The 22,981-nt window shown below is 44.5% G+C and overlaps 1 protein-coding gene across 5 annotated transcripts in view; it reads right to left on the bottom strand.

Moving 5' to 3' along the window:
• Nucleotides 1-22,981, bottom strand: part of STX8 (syntaxin 8) — a 176,802-nt gene that overhangs the window by 8,362 nt on the left and 145,459 nt on the right. For 2 of the 5 annotated variants that reach the window (XM_075071739.1, XM_075071735.1), the window contains one exon: nt 7,746-7,843. The exons of 2 other annotated variants lie outside the window; for them this stretch is intronic. In XM_075071739.1, coding sequence (XP_074927840.1) covers nt 7,761-7,843 — 83 coding nt within the window. In that variant the 3' untranslated portion in view covers nt 7,746-7,760. Of the gene's footprint in view, nt 1-3; nt 87-7,745; nt 7,844-22,981 lie in introns of those variants that run through there. One more of the 5 variants, XR_012656923.1, reaches the window with a different exon arrangement.

Here is a 22,981-nt window from a genome sequence, read left to right on the forward strand (position 1 = left end):
TACCTGTCCTCCTGCTGAGCAGCTCTCATGCATTTTCAGCACACAGTTCCATCCTGTCACCATTCTTGCTCACCAAATCCATGGGGCTGTCAGGAGAGCTAATGAGGGAACAGGTGTTATTGTGTCTACAATACAGATATGATGCCCAGCTCCACCTCTCCATTTCACCCCACCCATTGTGTGCAGTTGAGAGAATTACCCACTGTCAAGCAGAGAATGGGGTTTAGCTGGCTAAACCACAGCACAGGTAAGAATGCTGTAAGGTTCATAGGCAAGTGGAAACAAGACAGTGTGAAAGAAGAATATAGTGAGGGCAGTGCGTTTGCTGCTCGTTTCTCAGACTTGCAACTTGAGGGTCATCTTAGATTGCAGCTGATTCTATACTCCAGGTAACAGGACCTCTCAAGAACAACTTTTACCACGTGAGCTCAGCACAAAGGTTGTACCCTCTCCTTTCAGTTGGAGGCTTCCCAAGACCTTTACCACTTTGAGGCTAGATTGTCGTAATGTGCTTTAAATGGGGCTGTACTTTAAGGCTGGCCAGAAACTGCAGCTAGTGCATATCGCAGCTACTGGCGTATTAAAGAGTTTCACTCAAGAGAGCACACTACACTTGTGCTCTGTGCAACTGATGTCCTGGTGAAATTGAAGGACTAGTTTTGACCTATGCAAACCCCAAGGGCTTGGTCCCTCACAAGTCTTTGAAATCTCTTCTCCAGCCCCCAAGGTGATACCACAGCCTTTGCAAATATCTGACGCTCTGGATCTCACAGCGTCTGAATTTTCAACCATGGAATTTGCCGCTCCCCCTTAGTTTCGCAAATCCAGGTTTGGTGCTGAGAGGCTCATCTGTTTTATTAGGCTTCTCTGGAGAAAGATGGTGAGAAAGGGACCACGGGGCGCTGGATGCAGCTGAGAGGGAAGAAAGGAGGGAGGGTGAGAACTCTACTGTGAAAGGCCTTTTATGGTCATTTTAACCTGCTGAGTTCTGAAGCATATTCATCATCGGTGTTCTGCACACACAGCACTGGTGGCACCTTTAGAATCAGGGAGAAATAAATAAAAGCATATGGCAAGGATAAGCTCTTCCCCTCTTAGTGATGGCTCACGTCCACCACTTTGCATTTGAATTCACAGTCTGGGGGTTCCCATAAATCCCCAGCTGTGGCTAAAGAATCATATCACTGCTGTGACTAGGAATGCTTTTTTCTTCTTCTCCACATCAGAGCAGCTGTGGGAAACATCTCCTTTGGATGTGAACTTGACTAAGCAATCCATGCCTTTGTCACTGGGAGTGGTGTGATGAACTCTACAAGGGCTAGACCTTAAAGCCAGCTGGAAACTGAACTTGATGCCAAATTGGACCACCCATTTTGTAAGCTGTGTGGTTTTGGCTTGTTTTTTTTTGTATATCAAGAACACAGGAAACTAGGGTTCAGTACTGTGTGCTAGCTGCCTGCTGGTTTTCTGGATGGAGTTCCAGGCACTTAGTTCAACCTAAAAAGCCCTAGATGGTTTAGGACCTGCTACGTAAGAGGCAATTCTTCACTGGTTCCACAGTTGTGGTTAATGTGAGTACCCGTAGAGGGGACTCCAGCTCAACAGAGCATTCTCCATGAGAAGCCCTCAGCTGTGGAACTATCTTATGCCCTTGACTCAAAGTAGCCCAGGTCTGCTGACCCTTGGGGATCCCTGCAAGGCCCTTTTTGCTTTTGTGGTGATCATTTACGGGGAAGAAGTTTGGTGGGGAGAACCTTGCCCATTGGGAGTGGAGCCTTGTTGGAGGTTTTCTGATGCTTTGCTGCTGGTTTAAGTGCATTGCTATTCTCAGTGACATCAAAGGTACCTCTTCTATGTCATTATGCAGTGAAGTAAAAACAATAAAAATATCAGATGATGATTTTAAAGAGTGCTGTGCAACATTACATTATCTGGATGTTACACTACCCATGCCAAGAAAATTATATTCCTACAGAACTGTGCACCCAGAGTTCAGGAATAAGTCCTCGAATCTATCACAAATGACATGGAGCGTTAACTTATAAACACAGTATTAGTTTTACAGAGGGGAAAGCAGGGAAGAGGTGAAGTTTCAAGGAGAGACTTTAGCGTCACTGCTGCCTTCTTTGTGAACTTCTTTTTAGGTGTTCCAGTTTAAGGAAAAATACCTTACCTGCTTTTTAATTAAGTGAATTTTTCAGTGTTGTCAGGTATATGGCAACAAATCTGTTAAAAACCTTTTATCTTCAAGACATTAGAGAACCAACTTGGAAAGCTATAAATTCAATTTATACACCGAAGTCACTAGTTTTATATGGCAAACAACCTAACAAATTCATCTTTCCTTCATATTCCCCCCAAAAAACCACAACTGCATGCTCCCCCCCATCCCAAAAGCCATAAAACCTTTCCGTCTAATATTTTTCTGTTTTAATGTGAGACAGGGTATTCGATTTGTATTGCATTAAGAACCACTTTAGTATAAATCCCACACTATTAAGCTGGCTTGTATGTAAATACACTCCCTGATTGCTACACCTGCATCATTTGAAACACATCCTCTAGGGGCCTGCTCTTTATTAATTTTGTGACAGTCAAACCTTTTTCCCCCGTGTGATATGTCTGTGTAAAAGGCAGCAACTTCACATTATCTGACACCCCCACCCACCCAAAGAAACCTAGACTCTTTATTGCTTTTGACCTTCTTTTTAACGGGTATGACTTGAGAAATTTAATGTTACAATTGTACTTCTCAACTCTGACACCAAAACCATTGGCAATCCTCCAACAAATCAAGCACAGACTTTGGGAACAGCTAATAAAGGCTCGGAGAGCCATATGTTTCATTGGGTCTAAAGAAAAATGAATATGTCTGAAAGAAGCTGAGGGCTCTGAGAACATTTGCATTTGGAGGAAAGCAAAAGCTAGGTCACTCTCTGTGATATGAAAATATGACAAGTTATCAAATTTGGAGTTACACATTGTGACGAACTGGGAACGTTCTTAATGTTTGCTCTGAATACTGTGTTGGTGCCTCAGTGTCCCCTATGCAGTTCTTAAGTATCACTGACCCCCAGAATGGACCCGGCCGAGGGGTCCGGTTTGCTGTATCTACAAGCTCTGTTTTAGACCCTGTTCCTGTCATCGAATAAACCTCTGTTTTACTGGCTGGCTAAGAGTCACATAATGACTGCAAAGTGGGGGTGCAGGACCCTGTGGCTTCCCCAGGACCCCGCCTGAGTGGGCTCGCTGTGGGAAGCGCACGGAGGGGCAGAGGATGCTGAATGCTCCAAGGAGAGACCCAGGAGATGAAGACGTGTGAGCTTCTTGCCCTGAACAAGTCTGCTCCAAGGGAGAGGAGGCTCCCCAAAGTCCTGACTGGCTTGGTGGGGAGCAGTTCCAGAGCATCGCCCGGGGACTCCGTGACACACATAAAGGTCCATATTAACTGATAATCTTAGGAAAAGCTTTAATGATCCGAGTGCAAACGTGTGAGGTTTTGTGTTCCTTCGTAACAATCCTTCCATCTCTCTGGTTAAAATGTATGACTGAAATGGTGCCCCTGCCCTTCCTTTTTGCCACGTAGCATTGGAAGTCAGCTGTAGTACCAAAGTGGATGCTTGGTCACAATAAAGTCTTACAATTACCATTAATACCATCATTCGCCATCAGAGCCTGAACATGTGTTAGTATTTACTACCAAGTGATGACTGCTGGCAAAGGAAATAAAGTGAAGATGAATCAAAAGCAAAAGAAAGAATGAGATGGGAATTCATATGTCACAGTCAGAAGAAGTGTGCAGTGAGTTTAAATCCAAAATGTTCAGTGTCTCCATGATCAAATAATCTCCAGAGTTTATGGTCCCAAACCACATGCACACCCCAATGGAATGAAAGGAAATGAGATAAGTGTTCCCCCTAAGCTATCATTGTTCTATCTCAATTCATTTCTGGAGCTATTTTTTAAATCTGTTGCTACTTTTCTAAAAACAAATCAATGCCAGAGGGTGTACTCAGCTATTTCCAAGTGGAATTTCGAAGACTTTCCAAGTTCTTTCAGGAAAATTTGATTTTAATATCCAACTTCAAATTAACTGTGAGGAGGATTATTTCACTGAGCACAGTTATAGCATTCTAAATACCAGAAGCTTTTCTCTTTATGGTTGCCAAATACCTCTTTTATCCTTACAAAACACTCTGGTTTATCTTTTTTAAGGTACACACTTTTCTAAGGGTATATCTACACTAGCCGCCGGATCAGCAGGCAGCGATTGATCCAGCGGGGATCGATATATTGCATCTAATCTAGACGCGATACATCAACCCCCGAGCCCTCTCCCGTCGACTCCCATACTCCAGCATCGCGAGAGGTGCAGGCAGAGTCAGTGGGGGAGTGGCAGCAGTAGACTGACCATAGTGAAGACACCACGGTAAGTCGATATAAGTACATCGACTTCAGCTACATTATTCACATAGCTGAAGTTGCTTAACTTAGATCAATCCCCCCTAGTGTAGACCAGGACTAAGGAGTGTTGGCAGTGACTAGAGTGGTTGAGGTCTATTGCTTTAAAACAATATGTAAGCATGACTTAGCTGTAGACATGAAGTCAGCAACCAGTTACATTAGAAGACAGGTATTTGAGAGAGTAAAGAATGAACGGACAAGTCTCCAAACATTTTAAAGAAGGGTAGGTGCATCTTATCTTAGTTATACAGATAGGGCAACTGGAGCACAGACACGCTAAATGATTTGCCTAAGGCCACAGCAACCCTACCAGGCTTTTAGCAATATGGCTGTGTTGCTACAGCCGTGCTGCTAAAAGGCGCACAGTGTAGCTGTTTGTCTGCAGGTGAGAGCTCTCCTGTGGACAAAGCGCTATTCACACCGGTGCTTTTCATCAGTAAAACTTTTGTTGTTCGAAGGGGGTGTGTTTTTTTTTTTTTTTTAAACACTCCTGAATGACAGAGGTTGCGCAGACGAAGTGCCAGTGTAGACAAAGCCTAAGAAATACAGAAGAAGACAGGGACAGAGCTCGCAATAAAATCTATTAGTCCCGACTTCCAGGCTAGTCTGCTGGACAGGGAGCATGGAGCCAGATCTGGTTAACCTGAACTGTTATGCACTTTTTATAAACAATACAAATTAGTTCATAGTACAATCATAGAAGAAGCATTTCCACTTACGTTTTTCAAACAATCATTACTGGATTACTGCAGCTTCAGTGAAGCACATGAAAACAATTGATATTCAGACAATTAGCTACCTGAACCTACCCCTACTTCCATGTGAGTGCATAACAAATGCAACTTAAAACACTTTTAGACAATTCATCACTGCCCAAAGACATACTGGGTGTAGATTTACTAGTAAGGATGGTATAAGCTTTTTCTAACCATTCAAAAACAAACATCATTTATAAACACTTTTGATATTCCCACCTAATATGTGCTCACATTTCAGCGGAGAGCTCTGACAAGTGCTAACCACTAGGCAATTATGTGTTTAATTTTTTATACTGTTATTTGAAAAGCCGGGCTGATTACAATCTACAAAAAAGCTATTTAGGGCAGGAGCCATCCTTTTGTTGTGTCTCCCCAGCACCTTGCACAGCGGGGTCCTGGTCCGTGATTGGAGCTCCAAGGTAATACCACAATACAAATACTAAAAACTAAATGTAAAAACACAGGTTTCCCCTAAGAGTCAGTTTGGGTGTTTTTCACACATCACCTGTTTTCAGGGTGGAGTTGGCAACATCCTCCCACCTCTGTCTGATGCCTTTTATTGATGTCTGTTCTACAGGAAGCATCAGATAGATGTTTGTATAGAAGGTCACCAAGATCTCAAAGCTGGAAACATTCGAATCCTTTTTCCTTTTGTTCTCAGTAGTGTGACTTCATAGGCTTTCCTTGTCCATCCCCACATTGCTATCATCAACCTTTTTCCAACCCCAAAGGTCATCAGCTGACACAATTACTGGATTTTCAGATATGGCTTATTTTTTCTTGTTTAAAAACACACACATTTTCCAATATTCCCCCTCGCAGCTGCCTTTCCCTTACATGAGTGAAACCTGGATGCAAGACGGGTCAAGTGACGTGCTGCATTTCTGAATAACTGCGTTATACTTTGGAACGGGACTCGTAAAGGTTTGAGAAACTCACAATCCTGCACTAAGTTTTACCAGAAGGAAAAAACCCAACCCAAACTAAACCATCCAGGCTGGATAACAAGGAAAGGAAATCTCCTCTATACCTGTGACACTGAAGGTGAAATTCTCCTCCTGCACAAGGAGCTAGCATAGGGCCTGGACACCACTTACCTCCCTCTTAACCCCTCAAAACAGTGCCTAAATGGTACACAGGCCTCCCCTGCTCAGGGGTATTTTACTCCTTCAGAACACAAAAGCTGATTACAGGGCTAACAAAGTGAGATTCTCTATGAACATTTACACTTTGGACCAAACTGAGTGGCAGGGCTAAGGGAGTCTGAACTGGTTTACGCTTTCTTCCGGACTCCTTGCAGCTTAAAATACAGTAACATAGGCTCAGTTAGACTTGCACCTCACAGGGTGCCAGAAGACGGGGTGGGTCAGGGGAAAAAACCAAAACAGGGGAGTGGGGATAAGAAAGAGTAAGTTTTACTGTAACTCACCCCTTTTCATGCGCTACGGTAGTCACCTTCCCTGTGACCCTTGTGCTCTCACAGTTGCCAATATACGAAACATTTGTCAGGGACAACTAGTTTAGTAGGTTGGGGCGTGGGGGCCGAGAGGCTCCCAAGCTCTGAAGGGTCATGTGGTCGATCTGGTGAATTGAGACCATTTTCTTAGGAGGGAAAGAGAAAGAAAAAGAAAAGGCAGAAATAATCCTAAAGTTCAGCTCCAGCTGCTTCCTTGAAAAACTGCTCCTCACACGAAAGGGACTTTTCTCTACACTGGCATGACGACACGCCTCCCACCAGGTCCTCATGGCTGGGTGCCACTCATCCTTATATGGGGTGGAGGGAGGGGCTTCCTGCCAGGGTAGGCAGCCAGCAGGGGGCACTGTGGAGCTCAGAGAGGTAAGCCCAGCAGCACTCCAGCAATTTGCCCAGGGCAGCACACCCTCTCTGGCACACCCCTCCTTGTGGGCACACGTCCATGCACCCTCCCAAGCTCAGACCCTCCCCCCTCACAGACAGGTTCCTCACTCTGCTGCCCTCTCCCCTCCAACACAATAACTACAGCCCAGGCCAGCAGGGGGATTGCCAGCGATTTTCCCAGAGGGAAGAGGGCGACAGAGTGAAGCACCACTGAGATGCTAGTTCTTTTCCTGGAGTGTGGAGCAGGCAGTTGTGGAGGACCTAGGCCAGGGAACTGCTGGCACTCCACTCTTCCCTCAAGTATGAAAAAAAAACAGTTGTTACCCTCCCTGCTAGGCTAGAACTGCCCAGAGCAGCCGAGTGAGGAGCATACCTGCCAATGACCCTAGGGCACTGGCTGGGACACCAAGAGTCTGGGATGGATGTTCAATCCTAGCTAAACCAGGACCGTTGGCAGATGCGTCTCCAGGCCCCTCAGAGTGCAAGTTACACCAGCAGGGCTTCCCTTACAGTCCATCTCAGTGAGCCAAAAACTATCAACAGCAAAAGTGACACATCAGTAAGCAGATGAGCGCTGACGCCTAAGGGATCCTTACTGGGCCTATATTGGGGTCACTTACCCACTGAGGACTCTGGAAGGGTGCAGGCACGTTACACCCACTAAGACACCAGCCCCAAATTTAACCTTTCATTGGAAGCACCATGAGGAAAGATGTCTGTCTTCCTCTGTGTGTCACACTGTGCTGAGCATGCCAGTCAAGCTCTTAGTAACAGAGAAAAATGGGAAAGCAAGCAAACATGGGGAAATGGCGTCAGTCAATGTACCTCATAAGGCTTCCACTGCCATGTTTCACAAGTGAATGCAGCGGCAACGCAGGACATGCTGCTATTGCCAATTTATGCAACAGCTTCCAGGGTTGTTCTGGGTGTGGGTGACGGGGGACAATTACATAAGCTTGGGCTGCCATGCCTGCTGTGTGTGATGGCAGTTACAAGCACTTCTAGGTTTTTTAAAGCCTGTCTGAACATCTGAATGGAGACAAATTGATTGAAAAATACGGTTCTAACCACCTCAAATGCATGGAACAAAGCAGCAGGGCGCTGGTTAACATGCCCATGTCATTACACATGGCGTGTGTGGGAGGGAAGAAAGCAGAAGGAAATATGGACAATGATAGAGTTCGCCAGAAGTGACAATTCTGTTTCGTAGCAACTTTCAAGGTTTCCCAATCTGTTTTTGTTCTGCACTGAAACAACCCAAAACCTTCCCAAGATTTCCATGAAAACAAAACTGGTAAATATGTCTGGTTTTGGACGCGAGCATGTGCTGTATCTCTCCTGGTGGTTAGGGCACTAGCCAGGGATGTGGGATACAGATTCAAGTCTCTGCTCAGACTTATTCTAAGTGATCTGGGATGAAAAACTGCTCTGAATAGCATAGACCTGGGTTCAGGCTTTTAAGCACCTCAGTCACTTTTGAAACTAGGACTTAGGGCCAGATTAAATACCTTTAAAAACCTGGCTCTTAGGCACTTTTGAAAATGGTATCCCTAGTCAATGGGATGTAAGTCATGGGGGAATAGGAGCTTTTGAAAATGGGACAAGCTTTGAAGGCACTTCATTTCTTTTTTAAACTCATAATGGCTGAGTTTTACACACAGACAACAAAACTTCCAGTGTCTTCATCAGAGGAGGATGGGGAGCGGAAAAGGAGAAGAGAATATTTAATGATTAGTTCCTTATGGTTTTTACATTCTTGAAGCATATTTCTTGCACTCCCTGGAACACTTGTGCATTCTTGATTGCAAGATGGCAATAAGCAATTTCCTTTAAAAGCATGGTCTTTTACTGGAATACTAAAAATACCGAGAGCCAAGCTTTGCTTAGCACTCGCTCTTTCTTGGAGAGGCACCATCATCCCAATGTGTTACATTTCAAAGACAGCAATAAACATTTCAGCATGGTCTGTTCAATTCACTTCATAATATTGTGCATTTCTAGTATAGCCCCACTAGCACCATAAATCACCTGTGCACAGATTAAGCATGAGAAATTCCAGCTCAAAAGGAGTGTGGATTTTTCTTTAACAAAAATGTTGCAACGGGTGAAAAATACAGTAAAAAATGGAATGACTCTGGCAACCTCAAATATGGAGCTACTAGCAGGACCCATAAAATGGCAAATGCAGGAGTACACAGCACTGCTCCAGAATATCTGCGTGCGGTAAACCTACCAGGAAGGAAAATGCTCTTTGGGGTACTACCTGGAGAAAGAGACATGCGTTTATAACGTCTAAACAAACATCACGGAAGAGGATTAATTACATACAGCACATTTAAAGCGGTTACACACGTCTGCATAGCTGTTTCTTTCATTCTTAATTCACTCAAGGCCTGTATTACTGTTGGATTGTTACACCCCTCAGTTGCCTCCCTTTGCAATTTCCAATGGTCTGCAGCAGAAACGTACATTTTCTGGTGTGCTGAATATAAAGCTAGAGTAGCTGAAACATCACCCATTTTACTATGTCGGCTCTGGGAGAAGGAGCTTTTCCTTTAGAAGTGGTTGTACGTGTGGTTGAGGACTATATGGTGGAGTGGAGATAGGGTGACCAGATGTCCCAATTTTATAGGGACAGCCCGATATTTGGGACTTTTCTTACATAGGCACCAATAACCACCCCCTCTCCTCCCCCCCACACCCCTTCTGTCCTGATTTTTCACACTTGCTATCTGGTCACCCTAAGTGGAGATGTGCTCTGGCTTCCACCTCTGACTTCAAGATGTAGTGCAGATGGGACAAGCTATTTGTTTTCCTCCCTCAGAGATTTCAAAAGTTTATGGTAAACTAAGTTGTAATAGTAATTGAGCTTAGTTTTGCTCATGTTTATAGCCAGACATGCCCACATTCTCACTTCTTTTTGTCTACCTACTGCTATCACATGCAGTAAGATTTCTGCAGACAGCTAGTTCTGTGAGGCGCATGATGCACTTTATCACCAACGCTTTTCTCTCTCCCTGATGAACTCATAGGAGAGCGCACACACTTTCTAGAACTCTTACCCCTTTGTTGTATCTCTCATGTAGCAGAGAACTTGCATAAAGGACCAATGGTTATTTTTTGGTAGCTCTGCCTACCAAAGTTGATTTTATAAAATGAGGTATCAACAAAATATACAACGTGGAAGAGTCTGGTACACAAACAACAGGATGCTGTGGACGAATGGAGGAAGGGCTCCTTTGGAGCTGGGGACTGCAAGATACATCCTAATTTGGGTCACAATATTCACATTCAGGCTCAGCACAAGTGTTAACTGACTTCAACGAGACTATACCTGTGCTTAAAGAAACACGCACGTGTAAGTACCTTCTTGAACTGGGGCCTTAAAGGAGGAAAGATAGTTTTCTGGTTAAGGCACTGGACTGGGCACTTATTCTTGGATCAATATTTGGTTCTGCCACAGACTGGGGGAGATTTGGGACAAGTCACTCAATCTCTCTGTGCCTCAGTTTCTCCATCTGTAGAATGGAGATAATAGCTTCTTAGCTCACAGGAAGGTTAAGGGGGGTAAATTCACAAGTGAGTAACAGACACTCAGATGCCAAAGTGATGGGAGCCATTTACGTATCCTCCAGTGGGTCCATTTAACAGCCAGCTGGCTTAGTGGTTGGGCAATGGCAGTACAGTTCTCTTCTGTCTGCTTGCTCTGGAGGGGGCCCTGCCAGGGTGTACACAGCAAGCTTCAGTCCCTTTTGCATCCTCCTTCTCCCCTTTGGGTTCTGTGATGATGGGGAGGGAGCAGGAGGGGGAGCAGGCCTGCCCACTCTATCGGCTCCTGACTCAGGGCCCAAAGGGATGTTGCAGTGTGCAGACCATTCACCGGTCCACCCAAGATACACTCCCCTGGGACACTTCCTACCAGGCTGTGGCACATCTATTTGGAGCATGGTCACATTCCTAGCAGAATCAGCTTAGCCTGCCAGGGGGCAATGACCTGTTCTTTGGGGCCTCTTGTGGGTTTCCAACTCAAAACCGGGCGTGGGTGCGGTGTGTGTGGGGGGGGGAATAATACGGGTCACCGCTTCCACAGTGGCCTTACCAGTGTTGTAGTCACTCTTCCAACAGCTCCAGGATCAACCTCACTTCCTGGTGCAGCCTGTAACTCCTTTGCCCCAGGCCCCTACCTGTACCCTTTTAAACTGTGCCTCCACATGGAGCATGCCCTGTAGTTGCTTAGGAGGCGGGCCTCTCTAGCCCAGTACTGCCCCATTCCTTGCTCTGATTTATTGTGGGGCCTGTGAACTCCACCGCAGTACCAAATACCCCACGGAAACAAAGATAACGATTTACCTTATGATGATAGATACTGTGTCACGTTTCCCTCTTCCTATTATATGATCTCATGGACAGAAGGATGATAAGCACAGTGCTTTCCAGGTCTATTGCTCTGGGCATCTACTACTGGGTGAAGCACTTCCTGCTCTGCGCACCCCCTAGGGTAAGAATCGCCATCGACGCTGCTGAATCTGTTCATGCTAGTAAGCACTATGCCCAGTAGTCAGCAATTACAGTATCAGGCCTCAGTGGTACTGAGATGTAGGCAAGTAAGTCAATTTACTCACGTGAGCACTCCCATGCGCCTTGTCTGTTTACGTGTGTGCAACCTCAGACCCTTGGTTTGTGCTCCTGGAGGTAGTGCCAAACACATGGAAGTCTTTGCATTCTAGTTTTTATAAGGGTGATGTCTCATCCAATACGAGTACATGACCTATGGGTTAGGAGGCCTAGTGTATCCTCTGTTACTGTCTGCCAAGTGTTCACTCCCAGTCCAATAAGACTTGAACAGACGAGTAGTGTGATTTTTTTTTTAAAAGATTTTTTCCCTCTAGTATCCAAACATTCATTTCAGACACCATTCCCTCACTTTTCATTTCAGCAAGACTAAAAGAAATGAACTGATCATGCCAACTCAGCTCCGGCAGCTGTTGAACTGAATGTAGCAAAGCCTACGCCTTATCTTTATTAACTTTTCATTGGGTTAGGCTTTATATTTTTAAATCAAATGCCATACTTTTCATAGTTAGAAAAATCTGAGGGCCCACTTCCTCACACACAATAGAGTTCCGTTTGTATTCTACATGGACAGCTTCATTTTCATTCACTAAAAACTACTGTGCTTTAAATTTCTTCAGTTTCTAGTAATTTTACTAAATACAATGAGATATGCCTGTTATATGTACAGGGCCGGTGCAACCATTTAGGCAACTGATTTGGGGGGTGCCATTTTCTTCGGCTGCCCCTGTCACCTCCGGCATTCAGGCGGAGGGAGCTGAGGCAGGGAAGCGCGGGGAGGGCCGCCTGCAGCAAGTTGACGGGGGGGCAGCATGCAGGGGAACTCCCCGCCCCAGCTCACCCCTGCCCTGCCTCCTCCCCGAGCACGTCGTGGCCGCTTCACTTCTCCCGCTTCCCAGACTTGCGGCGCCTAGGCTGACTGACACCACAAGCCTGGGAGGCGGGAGAAGTGAAGCAGCGACGGCGTACTTGGGGTGCTTGTGCATGGAGCAGGGGTGAGCTGGGGTGGGGGGGTGCCTCAGGGCAGAGGGTGGGGAGCTGCTGCAAGGGGGGTGCCTCAGGGCGGGGGGGGGGGAGGAGATGCCACGGGAGCGGGAACGGGGGGGTGGAGGACACAAGGTGGAAGTTTCACCTAGGGCGCAAAACCTCCTTGCACCTGCCCTGTTTATGTAAGCCTATTAGCACAGCACACCTTCCTTAAGAAAAATGTTCTATAAACTATACATCCAGATCAATTCCTTTGTAAGCTGCTGCAGGGCAAGTAAATGTTACTTTAAGTGCTTAACAGTTACAGGTCTATTTGTGCAGTACTTTATATTCCGATATCATGACTGATATATGGTGTTCTGAGGAGGGGAAAGTTTGATTTTTTTTATAATACTGAAAAAAATTATCAAAACCTGTTTTAACCATCTGCTGCAGTAGTCAAGGAGCACCGGCATACAGTTTTTCTAGACAATGCTACAGTGTTCCTCGGTTTCATGCCTTAAGCATTTAGTAGTTTTATATGAAATTTTATGAGCATCAAGTAGAACAGAAACTTGCATAATCCTTCCAATGCATGCTCAATCTCACACAGGCATTGAGCTATTGGGATGATGTTTTTCTCAACTATTTTAGGAAACCTTAAACAGTAGATGGACCTTGATAAGGTTAACACTCAAGTGGAGAAATATTTATCATCTCACAAATATGATGGTGGAAACAACTGCAACACATCTTTTGCCATGGTCCTCAGAAATTTAAATACAATTAACCCACTGCTAAGAAACCTCAAAATATGTTTTATAGTAAATTGGGTAAGTAAAAGGTTTCCCTCAACTTTTGCTGAAACATATCTTCAATACCTGTACATTGAGAAAAATGTTTAAATTAATAATTCAAACAGGAACAATATTCTTAGAAACGTGATCACCCTTTGGCAATCCAAAGGAACCAGGACACCTTACTACTGCGGAAACAGCAACTAAATATTTATTATTAATGCCACTTACAGCTGTTAATAAGAAACAACCCTTCTAAAAGTGCCAATGGAAACAACAGCTCGGGTGAGACATAGGTTATTTCAGAAATAGCCTCCAGCCAATAAGCACAGAATTGTGATTAGCAATTACATTCAAACGGCACAATCATTTTTTAAAAAGTCCATGGGTAACTGAGTCTGAAGAATAGAAGGCTGATAAAATACCACAGTTCAGTAGCAATTTAAAAACCCTTGTTCATGTAGACCAAGTAGGAAATTCAGTCCTTTCTGAACTCCTGAAGTAATCTAACTGTTAACAGAAGTTTCTTCTCAAAAAAAAAAAGCATTTGTCAGAGCCCACACACACTGATCTTTGATTCCTAAATGCTAGTGCACAACACATAATTATTTTGGTTTTGGAAAACCGCTTTGTCTCTCGTGTTGGGGTGGCTAATTTTTTTTAAGGCCCTGTCTTGAGCGGTGCCAAAACTGTAAAATTTATGCAAGTAAAATACAAGAGGTTTGCTCTCATTTTACAAAAATGAAGTACAAAAAAGGACAGAAAATTCTCACATTATTTCATCTCAATACTTTTCTAAACTTTGCTAAGTTTATAGGCTCCTAGCTCTAGTCCTCTGCCTTTGTCATCACACATGACAAATATAAGCTGCCACAGCAGCTGCAAAATAAATGTCTTCAAAGGAAATAAAGAAATAATTGCATTAAGAACAAAGAGCAGGGAAAAAAAGCTGACTGGGTGACATGAGTAATGCAAGGCTGAACTGGACGTACCCATGGGACTGAATGTGGTATTTGTTACAGATTAATACAGGGTAACCCCTCTATACTCACTAACCACTGGAGACTTTTGTTCCCAACAGAGAAGGTAGTAAAAACAGAAGGGGAATTGGGAGAACCTGCATATGGCAATAAGGTTTGAAACCATGTCCTCATATATACAGTATCGTGTTCTCATGCCCTGAAACACGTCCACCTTTTTTAACTCCTTATAGTGTTACTCCTTAGATAGTGCCATAGTTACATATGGAGGTTCACAAAAGTCTGTATAGTGAATGCACCCATTGTAAGACAAAAAATGATCAGTACAAAACATTTTGACGTGAAATTAAATTGCTTATCTTACTATACTGAGTTCTCCTTTGAATCTAGTGCTGTAGTAGTTTTCCTAGTTTATTCCCCTTGCACCTCTAGGAAGAAAAATAGTTAAGAGGCATATAAATCGTTGTGGCTCATTTGTCTGAATTCTACTGCTTCCTCTGAATTTAGGACATTCCATATGCTTTTCCAGTACCACTGTTTTGATTGTATTACCAGGAGTGTCCCTTATTAATCACCTTGCCACTAAAAAGTCTCTCTGGAGCATTTGCAATCTGTTTCCGTTTACTCTTAATTCATTAAAAGCTCACCAAAGGTGAATACATTCAAAACTAACTTCTGCCACTGCAGAACTCAAAAGAGAGAGGAGGTTTTTTTCTATTACCTATGTTTATTTAGACAATCCCACCCAGTTTTCCTCCACTCCCCAAATATCAGAGAATCACTGGGTTCTGCCTTGTCTTGGTCTAGAAATATGTCTACACATTTAAGGATTTGTAGCTAGGACTGTTTCCTTTTAAAGTGACATTAAAATTCATGAAATAACTTCCTGGATATTACTATTTGAGTCAAGATGTTTGGAATAAATTCTTTATTGGCATAATCCTGCAAAGTATAGAGATCTACAGGACCGTTCATGTACTTAAACACGTGCTTAAATGCTTTGCCGCATCAAGGATAAAGTACCACCACCCAGCAGGTCAGAGCCTTTACGGGGTACAATGCATCTCCAAATATTATGGAACTGCAGCTTGTGGGTTCTTCAGGTTCTTTATAACTAGGACATTTGAGACCAACCGGTTAATAAATACAGTGAAAGCACTGTAAAGCAAGATTTTCCCATTAAATGAAAATTCGATGTTGTACATACTATTTATTCATTGTTCTTCTTTTCATACATCACTGGCTGATGTTACAAACTGCATACCTCAGCAGGTAGAGAGGGATGAAGGAGAGATAAAAACATCTAGGCTGTTAAGCTGATGATTGAGCAGCAGTGAGTGGAGCATAGATCTACGCATGTCCTGCATTTGATGATCACCTGGTTCTCACTTGGTGAGCTAGCAATGATTAGAAGTGCTACGTAGACAGTATATTAAGGGACTGTACTTAGAATCATAGAACCATACGGTTAGAAGGGACCACAAGGGTCATCTAGTCAAACCCCCTACAAAAGTGCAGGATTTTGTGTGTCTAAGCCATCCAAGACAGATGGCTATGCAGCCTCCTTTTGAAAACCTCCAGTGAACAAGCTTCCATAACCTCCCTAGGCAGTCTGTTCTATTGTCCTACTGTTCTTACAGTCAGGAAGTTTTTCCTGAAATTTAATCTACATCTGCCATGCTGTAGTTTGAACCCATTGCCTCTTGTCCTACCCTCTGTGGCAAAAGAGAACAACTTTTCTCCATCTTTTTTATGGCAGCCTTTCAAGTATTTGAAGACGGTTATGTCCTCCATTAATCTCTTTTTCAAACCAAACATACACAGTTCTTTCAGCCTTTGCTCATGTGGCTTGCGTTCCACCCCTTTGATCATCTTTGTCACTCACTTCTGGATCCTTTCCAGTTTCTCTACATCTTTTCTGTACATTGGTGACCAAAATTAGACACTACTCTAGTTGAGGCCTAATCAGCATCGAGTAGAGCGGTACTATCACCTCCCCTGACTGGCATGCTATGCCTCTGAGAATGCAACCTAATTTTTGAAACAGCATTGCATTACTAACTCATGTGGAGGTTGTGATCCTCCACAACTCCCAGATCCTTCTCAGCAGTGCTGCTGCCAAGCCAGTTATCCCCCATTCTGTATTTGTATATTTGGTTTTTCTTCCCTAAGTGTAGCACCTGACACTTGTCTCAGTTGAATTTAATTTTGTTGTCTATAGGCCTCTTCTCCAATTTAATCAAGATCCCTCTGAATTTTAGCCCTATCCTCCAAAGTGTTGGCAACCCCCACCAGCTTTGTATCATCTGCAGACTTGATCAGTATGCTCTCTATACCTACATCCAGGTCATTAATAAAGATGTTAAACAACTCTGGATCCAGAACAGATCCATGTGTAACTCCACTTGAGACCTCCCTCCAATATGACCTCATTCCATGAATAGTTACTCTTTGTTTGCAGTTGTTTAACCAATTATGTATCCACTTAATGGTAGTTCTGTTAAGCCTGCATTTCTCCAGCTTACTTATCAGAATGCCATGTGGGACTCTGTACAGACACTGCACACCCAGCTAGCACAGGTATAAATAGCAGTGTAGACGGTGAGGCACTGCTTAGGTATGTACCCTACATGGCTCTCTACACACCCAAGCAGTACCTCCCATGTCTACACTGCTGTTTTTAGCAGGGTAGTGTGGTCACACTGCCTCCCTAACAGAGCCTTTCCCCGATACAGTGAAAGACACTAGCAGCGGGGAGAAGTTTCAGCAGCTCCCCTCGCCAAAGTCCTTCCCTGCTGCAGGGAAAGGCTTTGGCAGTGGGGAAAGGCTCTGATATCCACACTGCCTCATCCCTGCCAGATCCTCTCGCTGCCGCATACAGTTACACACTGCAGTGAATCCAGACATAGCCTGCCTTTCATTGGAGCATGTAGCTACCTGGACTCTACACACCGCTGCAGTTGTAGACTAGATCTTAAGACTGATCATGCGGGTGGTGGCAGGAGTGCCTTATGTGTTTAACAGCAGCCCCTCTTTGCTGCTTCAATATCTTGTGTTAGTGAGTTCCACAGGTTAATTACAGTATGTACTGCATTACCAGTTTCAAATGTGTTGTTTTTCAGGTCAGAAGAGTGGTGACTGCAATATGGGACCTTAAAGGAATCTGGGGGACCTACATCACCTCAGGAAAAATACGCTGGATATTAAAATTTCAAGTAATTGAACAAATATGGTATTTTGCTATGTATAATAGTCAAAAAGATCATTAGTGCTACCATTGAAAAAGTAATATTGTTTACATGACTTCTAGGACAGGGGTTCTCAAACTGGGGGTCGGGACCCCTCAGGGGGTCACAAGGTTAGTACATGGGGGTTCACAAGCTGTCAACCTCCACCCCAAACTCCGCTTGCCTTCAGCATTTATAATGGTGTTAAATATATTAAAAAGTGTGTTTAATTTATAAGGGGGAGGGTCACACTCAGAGGCTTGCTGTGTGAAAGGGGTCAGTCAGTAAAAAAAAATTTGAGACCCACTGTTCTAGGAGGACTCTCCTATCTGCAGAGCAGTAACTCAAGCCAGATGGTGCAAGTCTGCAGAAGTTTCACATATAGAACCAACACTGAAAGTCTTTTCAAATGACAAAAACAGATCCCCTTCATTGCATTCTTATAAAAGTGTGTCTCAAACTATAAAATGATCTTTTTTAATTCTTGTCTTCAATCAGATTATACAAAGATGCATTTTAAAATTATACTTCAGATTTATCATTCCTCTGTTATAATCTATATCACCCATGGGTGTGTTTTATTACTGAAGATCGATCCACCTTTAAGGACAGAGTACTATGAAAAGACCCTGTGCTCTCTGGGGCGCTGATCCAGCAAGCAGATCTGCATGGCCTGACCCAGGCATCCATGTGGAGCCCTACTGATGTCAGTTAAGCCTCACACAGGCACAAGGGTCTGCCTACCTGGATTCACATTCCGAATCAAGATTCAGGGGCCAGATCTAAAGCCCTTTGAAGTCAATGTAAAAAACCAGATCACTTTCAATGGGCTTTGGGTCAAGAATGACATGGTGTTCGATATTTAGATGAGGTGGCTGAAGGGAGCCAATGGGCTTCGGGTCAAGAAAGACGTGGTGTTCGATATTTAGATAAGGTGGCTGAAGGGAGCCAATGGGCTTCTACAATGTGGCTTCTGACAGTTCGTTAACAGTGGAATGCAGTTTGTCCAACAGGTCCTGCTCCAGCTCAGTCACGCTGGCACCTTTAGTCCGTGCAGGCTACACGCTGTATTAAAGATAAGGGCATCTGCAGACTGCCTGATTTTACTTTTTCTAGGTGCAGCCCTCAAATGGGCAACCTCTGATTTAAGACAAGCTGTGGAACAGGAATGTTATTTAAATAAAATCCACATTTACCCAAAGCGTCTTCTCTCTCTGCTCCAATTACATGTCTTCTCTCTTTAATTCTGGATAGAAGTTGACAAAACGTTACCACCTACCATGTATTTTATCTTGAAATAGGAATTCTATTCACAATGCCTGTTTTTAGGAGGCAAACAAACAAAAGGAAAGGATGGTTTTCCTCCCTCTCTTTTTTTTTTTTTTTTTGAAGTACAATGAAGGTTGGTGCAAGGTGAACCTAATAAAGTTTAAAAGTTAACACTTTTGATGGGATGTCACTAATTTCTTTAAAAATGAAGGTTTGGGTGTGGCAGTTAGTTTGCTTACTAACAGAAGTCATTTTTTAAAGCTCTATGGGGATCTTAAAGGCTTTGAGAAGAGATGTTTAGTAAGATCAACTGCCAAGAAACATCTCCCAGTTAACTTCCTTTGGACATAAGTCAGTAGCTGACATTAGCACAGCAGATCTATCTGCAAATCCAAATTTCTAAAACGAGACAAGACAGTTTTCCGCCCAGATCAGTGGTTCTCAACATTTACCATTGTGGGCCACATACACAGCTCTCTATGGGTTACGTGGGCTGTATCCGCACAATATATAAATAAAGATGATACAAAGAGTTTGATGTGTCAGTCGTTAGCTATCGGGGGCAACATACAGAGTATGGGGGGGTGCTGGTATTACTACAGTAACTCCTCACTTAAAGTCGTCCCAGTCAACCTTGTTTTGTTGCTGATAAATTAGAGAACATGCTCATTTAAAGTTGAGCAATGATCCCTTATAACGTCGTTTGGCAGTTGCCTGCTTTGTCTACCGCTTGCAGGAAGAGCAGCCCGTTGCAGCTAGCTGGTGGGGGCTTGGAACCAGGGCGCATCTGCAGCCCCACTATCAGCTCCCTGCTCCTCTAAGTTCCCTGTGCAGCAGCCACCCACCAGGCTATCAATTGCCAGCAGTTCAGCTGTTCCTCCCGCCCCTGCCATGTGCTGCTCCTGCCCTCTACTTTGGAGCTGCTCTGGGGAGCCTCCTGCTTGCTGTGCAGAGGGGAAGGAGAAGAAGGGTGCTAATGTCAAGGTGTCCCCCCGCCCCCGCTTACCCCATCTCCATAAAGCTGAGAGGGGGGAAGGGGGACACATAGAACTCAGGATGGAGGGAGCTTGCTGGCAGCAGCTGTTGTCTCAATTTGCTAATCTACTTAAAAAGGCAATGTACTTCGAGTGGGGTCAGCATACTTAAAGGGGCAATGCGCGTCTCTCACACACACACACGCACGCACACACGCACACGGTGAGAGTGTCTGTCTGCCATGCTGTCTTCCGTCCTTCCATTTGTGCTGCCTTGTAGAGCAGAGGTCTCAAACATGCGGCCCGCAAGGCTCTTCTGTGCGGCCCGCCAAGCTCCTGGCGCCCCCCCATCCCCAGCCTACCTCTAGGTAAGCGGCGCCGGGCCGGAGCTCACACCCCTCCTGCACCCAACTCCCTGCTCTGAGCCCCTGCCTCACCCCACACCCCTCCTGCACCCAACTCCCTGCCCTGAGCCCCTGCCTCACCCCACACCCCTCCTGCACCCAACTTCCTGCCCTGAGCCCACTGCCACATCCCGCACCTCTTCTGCACCCCAACTCCCTGCCCTGAGCCCCTGCCGCATCCCGCACTCCTCCTGCATTCCCTGCCCTGAGCCCCCTGCTGTACCCTGCACATCTCCCGCACCCCCTCGTGACAGGGAAGTGGTAGCGTTGGAGCAGGGAAGGGGTGGGAAGAGGTGGGGCCTCATGGAAGGGGTGGAGTGGGGCAGGGCCAAGGGCACTGAGGGTGGGGGTGTCAGTGATGCGGCCCTCGGGCCAATGCTCTACACCTCCTGTGGTCCTTGTGGTCATTTGAGTTTGAAACCCCTGTTGCAGAGTGTGAGGCTACATTAACAACAACGTGTTAACCCTCAGGGTTCAGCTGAATGCTAGTTCATCACTTAGTAGTAAGGCATTCCCTGGGAAATATCCCACTTTCTTTCACCCTTTGACTCCACCATCTCAACCAAGCTTCACAATCATCATTGCTGTGTACAGTATTAAATTGTTTAAAACTTATACTTGTGTGTGTGTGTGCGCGCGCGCATGTGTATATGTGTATGTGTCTCGTCTGGTGAAAAAAATTCCCTGGAACCTAACCGCCCCATTTACATTAATTCTTATGGGGAAATTGGATTCGTTTAACATCGTTTTGCTTAAAGTCACATTTTTCAGGAACATAAACTACAACATTAAGCCAGGAGTTACTGTATCTGTATGGTTCTGAGGATGTCACATGGGCTGCACCTGTGTGCTGATTGGGCCAGAAGTGGCCACAGGTTAAGAACCATTGCCCCAGACTGATTTTAGTAGGGAAAACATCCTTAAGCAAGGCAAAACATTTTTTTTAACATTTTAGCTTTCGAAACACATGGTGTGCCCTATAATAGTACTTACAATAAAGGATGATTTTAAGTCTCCTTCCTCACTTAAATTGCCAGTGAACATGGGAAACCATTAGCTCAAGCTGCTACAATTAACTCACAGCTTCCCCTTCAAAGGATCGCACAATTCAGAGTTGCTTGTCATGCAAACAACCTGGGAGACTCAATCTCATTGCAACATGAAAGGAGGGGTAAATTACTGAGTTAAGTAGATTACTGGGGAAGGAGTCACACTCAGCCGCCTTATGAGATGATTAGACCCTGGGAAATTCATACTGCAAATCCCTAGGCCCTGACAGTGCACATCCATTCCCAGTTTCTGCACAATCTGCAATCAAGAACTTCTCTGGCAGCATTAAATGTCCCTCTTCCAATGGACTTTCATTTAACTTTTCAAAGAGGAGAAACATTTTAATTTTGCAGGGAGAGTGCTCCAGCAGCGAAGCAAGCACACACTCAGCAGTTCACCAATGAAACAGCCATTTTCTTCAAAGAAATTCCATCATTTTCCAAATAAAAATGCTATCACCACCAAATCCAAATACACACACACGGAACATAGGCAACTGACATCCTTTGGGTACAGTCGGATGGGCCTCTGTGAATAAGACAGAATGAAGCACTTATCTCTGAAAGGAGTTGCTGTACAGCAACTTTCAATTTGACCAGGAGAAAAGTTACAGTTGTGGCAAGAGAGCCAGATGCTCCAGTGAAAAGAGCTTGTGTGTTTGACTTTGTACCACGTATTACACAGGAAGTTACAGGAAAGAGTCAATGCCCGGGGTAGAAGACAAACACGAAGCTCATGTTCTACTGTGGCCACTCCCTTTATGCAGGAAGGAGACTGCTGGGAAATAGAGCCTCTAAGACAGGCTGCCCCCCAGCAGCTTCAGTCAATGAGCTCTGCCATAGGGTTTTATTTGTTTAAAGGGACAGGATTTTCTTAGCTTAGAAGAGTCCATTTTTTTTGGTCTAGTACATTACAGTGTATGCTATTTACTGTTCTTCAGTGAATTTGGGGCTTCCCACTTTTTGTGCAATTGTGTAAATCAAAAGAGAAAGAGAAGAACACAAGGCGTGAGCAATATGGCATACGCAGGATAACACTGGTTTGAACTCCCTCTTTGGTCACCTGACACTGTTTTACTAACGACAGATTTTTTAAGTCTTTTTTAAATGAATGAAAAGCGCCTCACAGGAGAAAGGAGAGGATCTGAGGTTGCCACGCTGGGATACAGCTGCTGAAAGGAAATTCCAGCACCACCAAAGTCTTATTCCACCCCGGTAACTTCGTTTTACTCTCCAGGGCAGGGACAAGCTCCTTCCCTCTCAATCTGCCCGAGGACAACACTGAAATGATTTCAAAAGTACAACCCTTGTGCATAAGCAGACAGATGATCTTCAAGATACACTATCACTGATAAGCAAGAAGCATAAGGCCTGGGGAACCAGGGCACTGAACTGGTGTACAGGACTAATCTCCATAAGACAGTCACAGGAGGAACAGAGTTCTGATATGGGATGTTCAATGTATAAATAAAGAAGATGTGAGCACGAAGAAGTGGTGTCAGGGGCACATCATGAAGGTAGGAATATGTGGGGCCACCTGAAAGAACATTATGATTATTGATCTAGAGGGTCAACCAGTTGACTGGGATCTAGAGGCAACTACATGGGTTAGAGGTTATTTCTTTTTAACAAACTCTTGAACCATGTGGATGATTTCCTCCCC

The sequence above is a fragment of the Chelonoidis abingdonii genome, chromosome 13, assembly GCF_003597395.2.
Source record: "Chelonoidis abingdonii isolate Lonesome George chromosome 13, CheloAbing_2.0, whole genome shotgun sequence".
Classification (NCBI taxonomy): domain Eukaryota; kingdom Metazoa; phylum Chordata; order Testudines; family Testudinidae; genus Chelonoidis; species Chelonoidis abingdonii.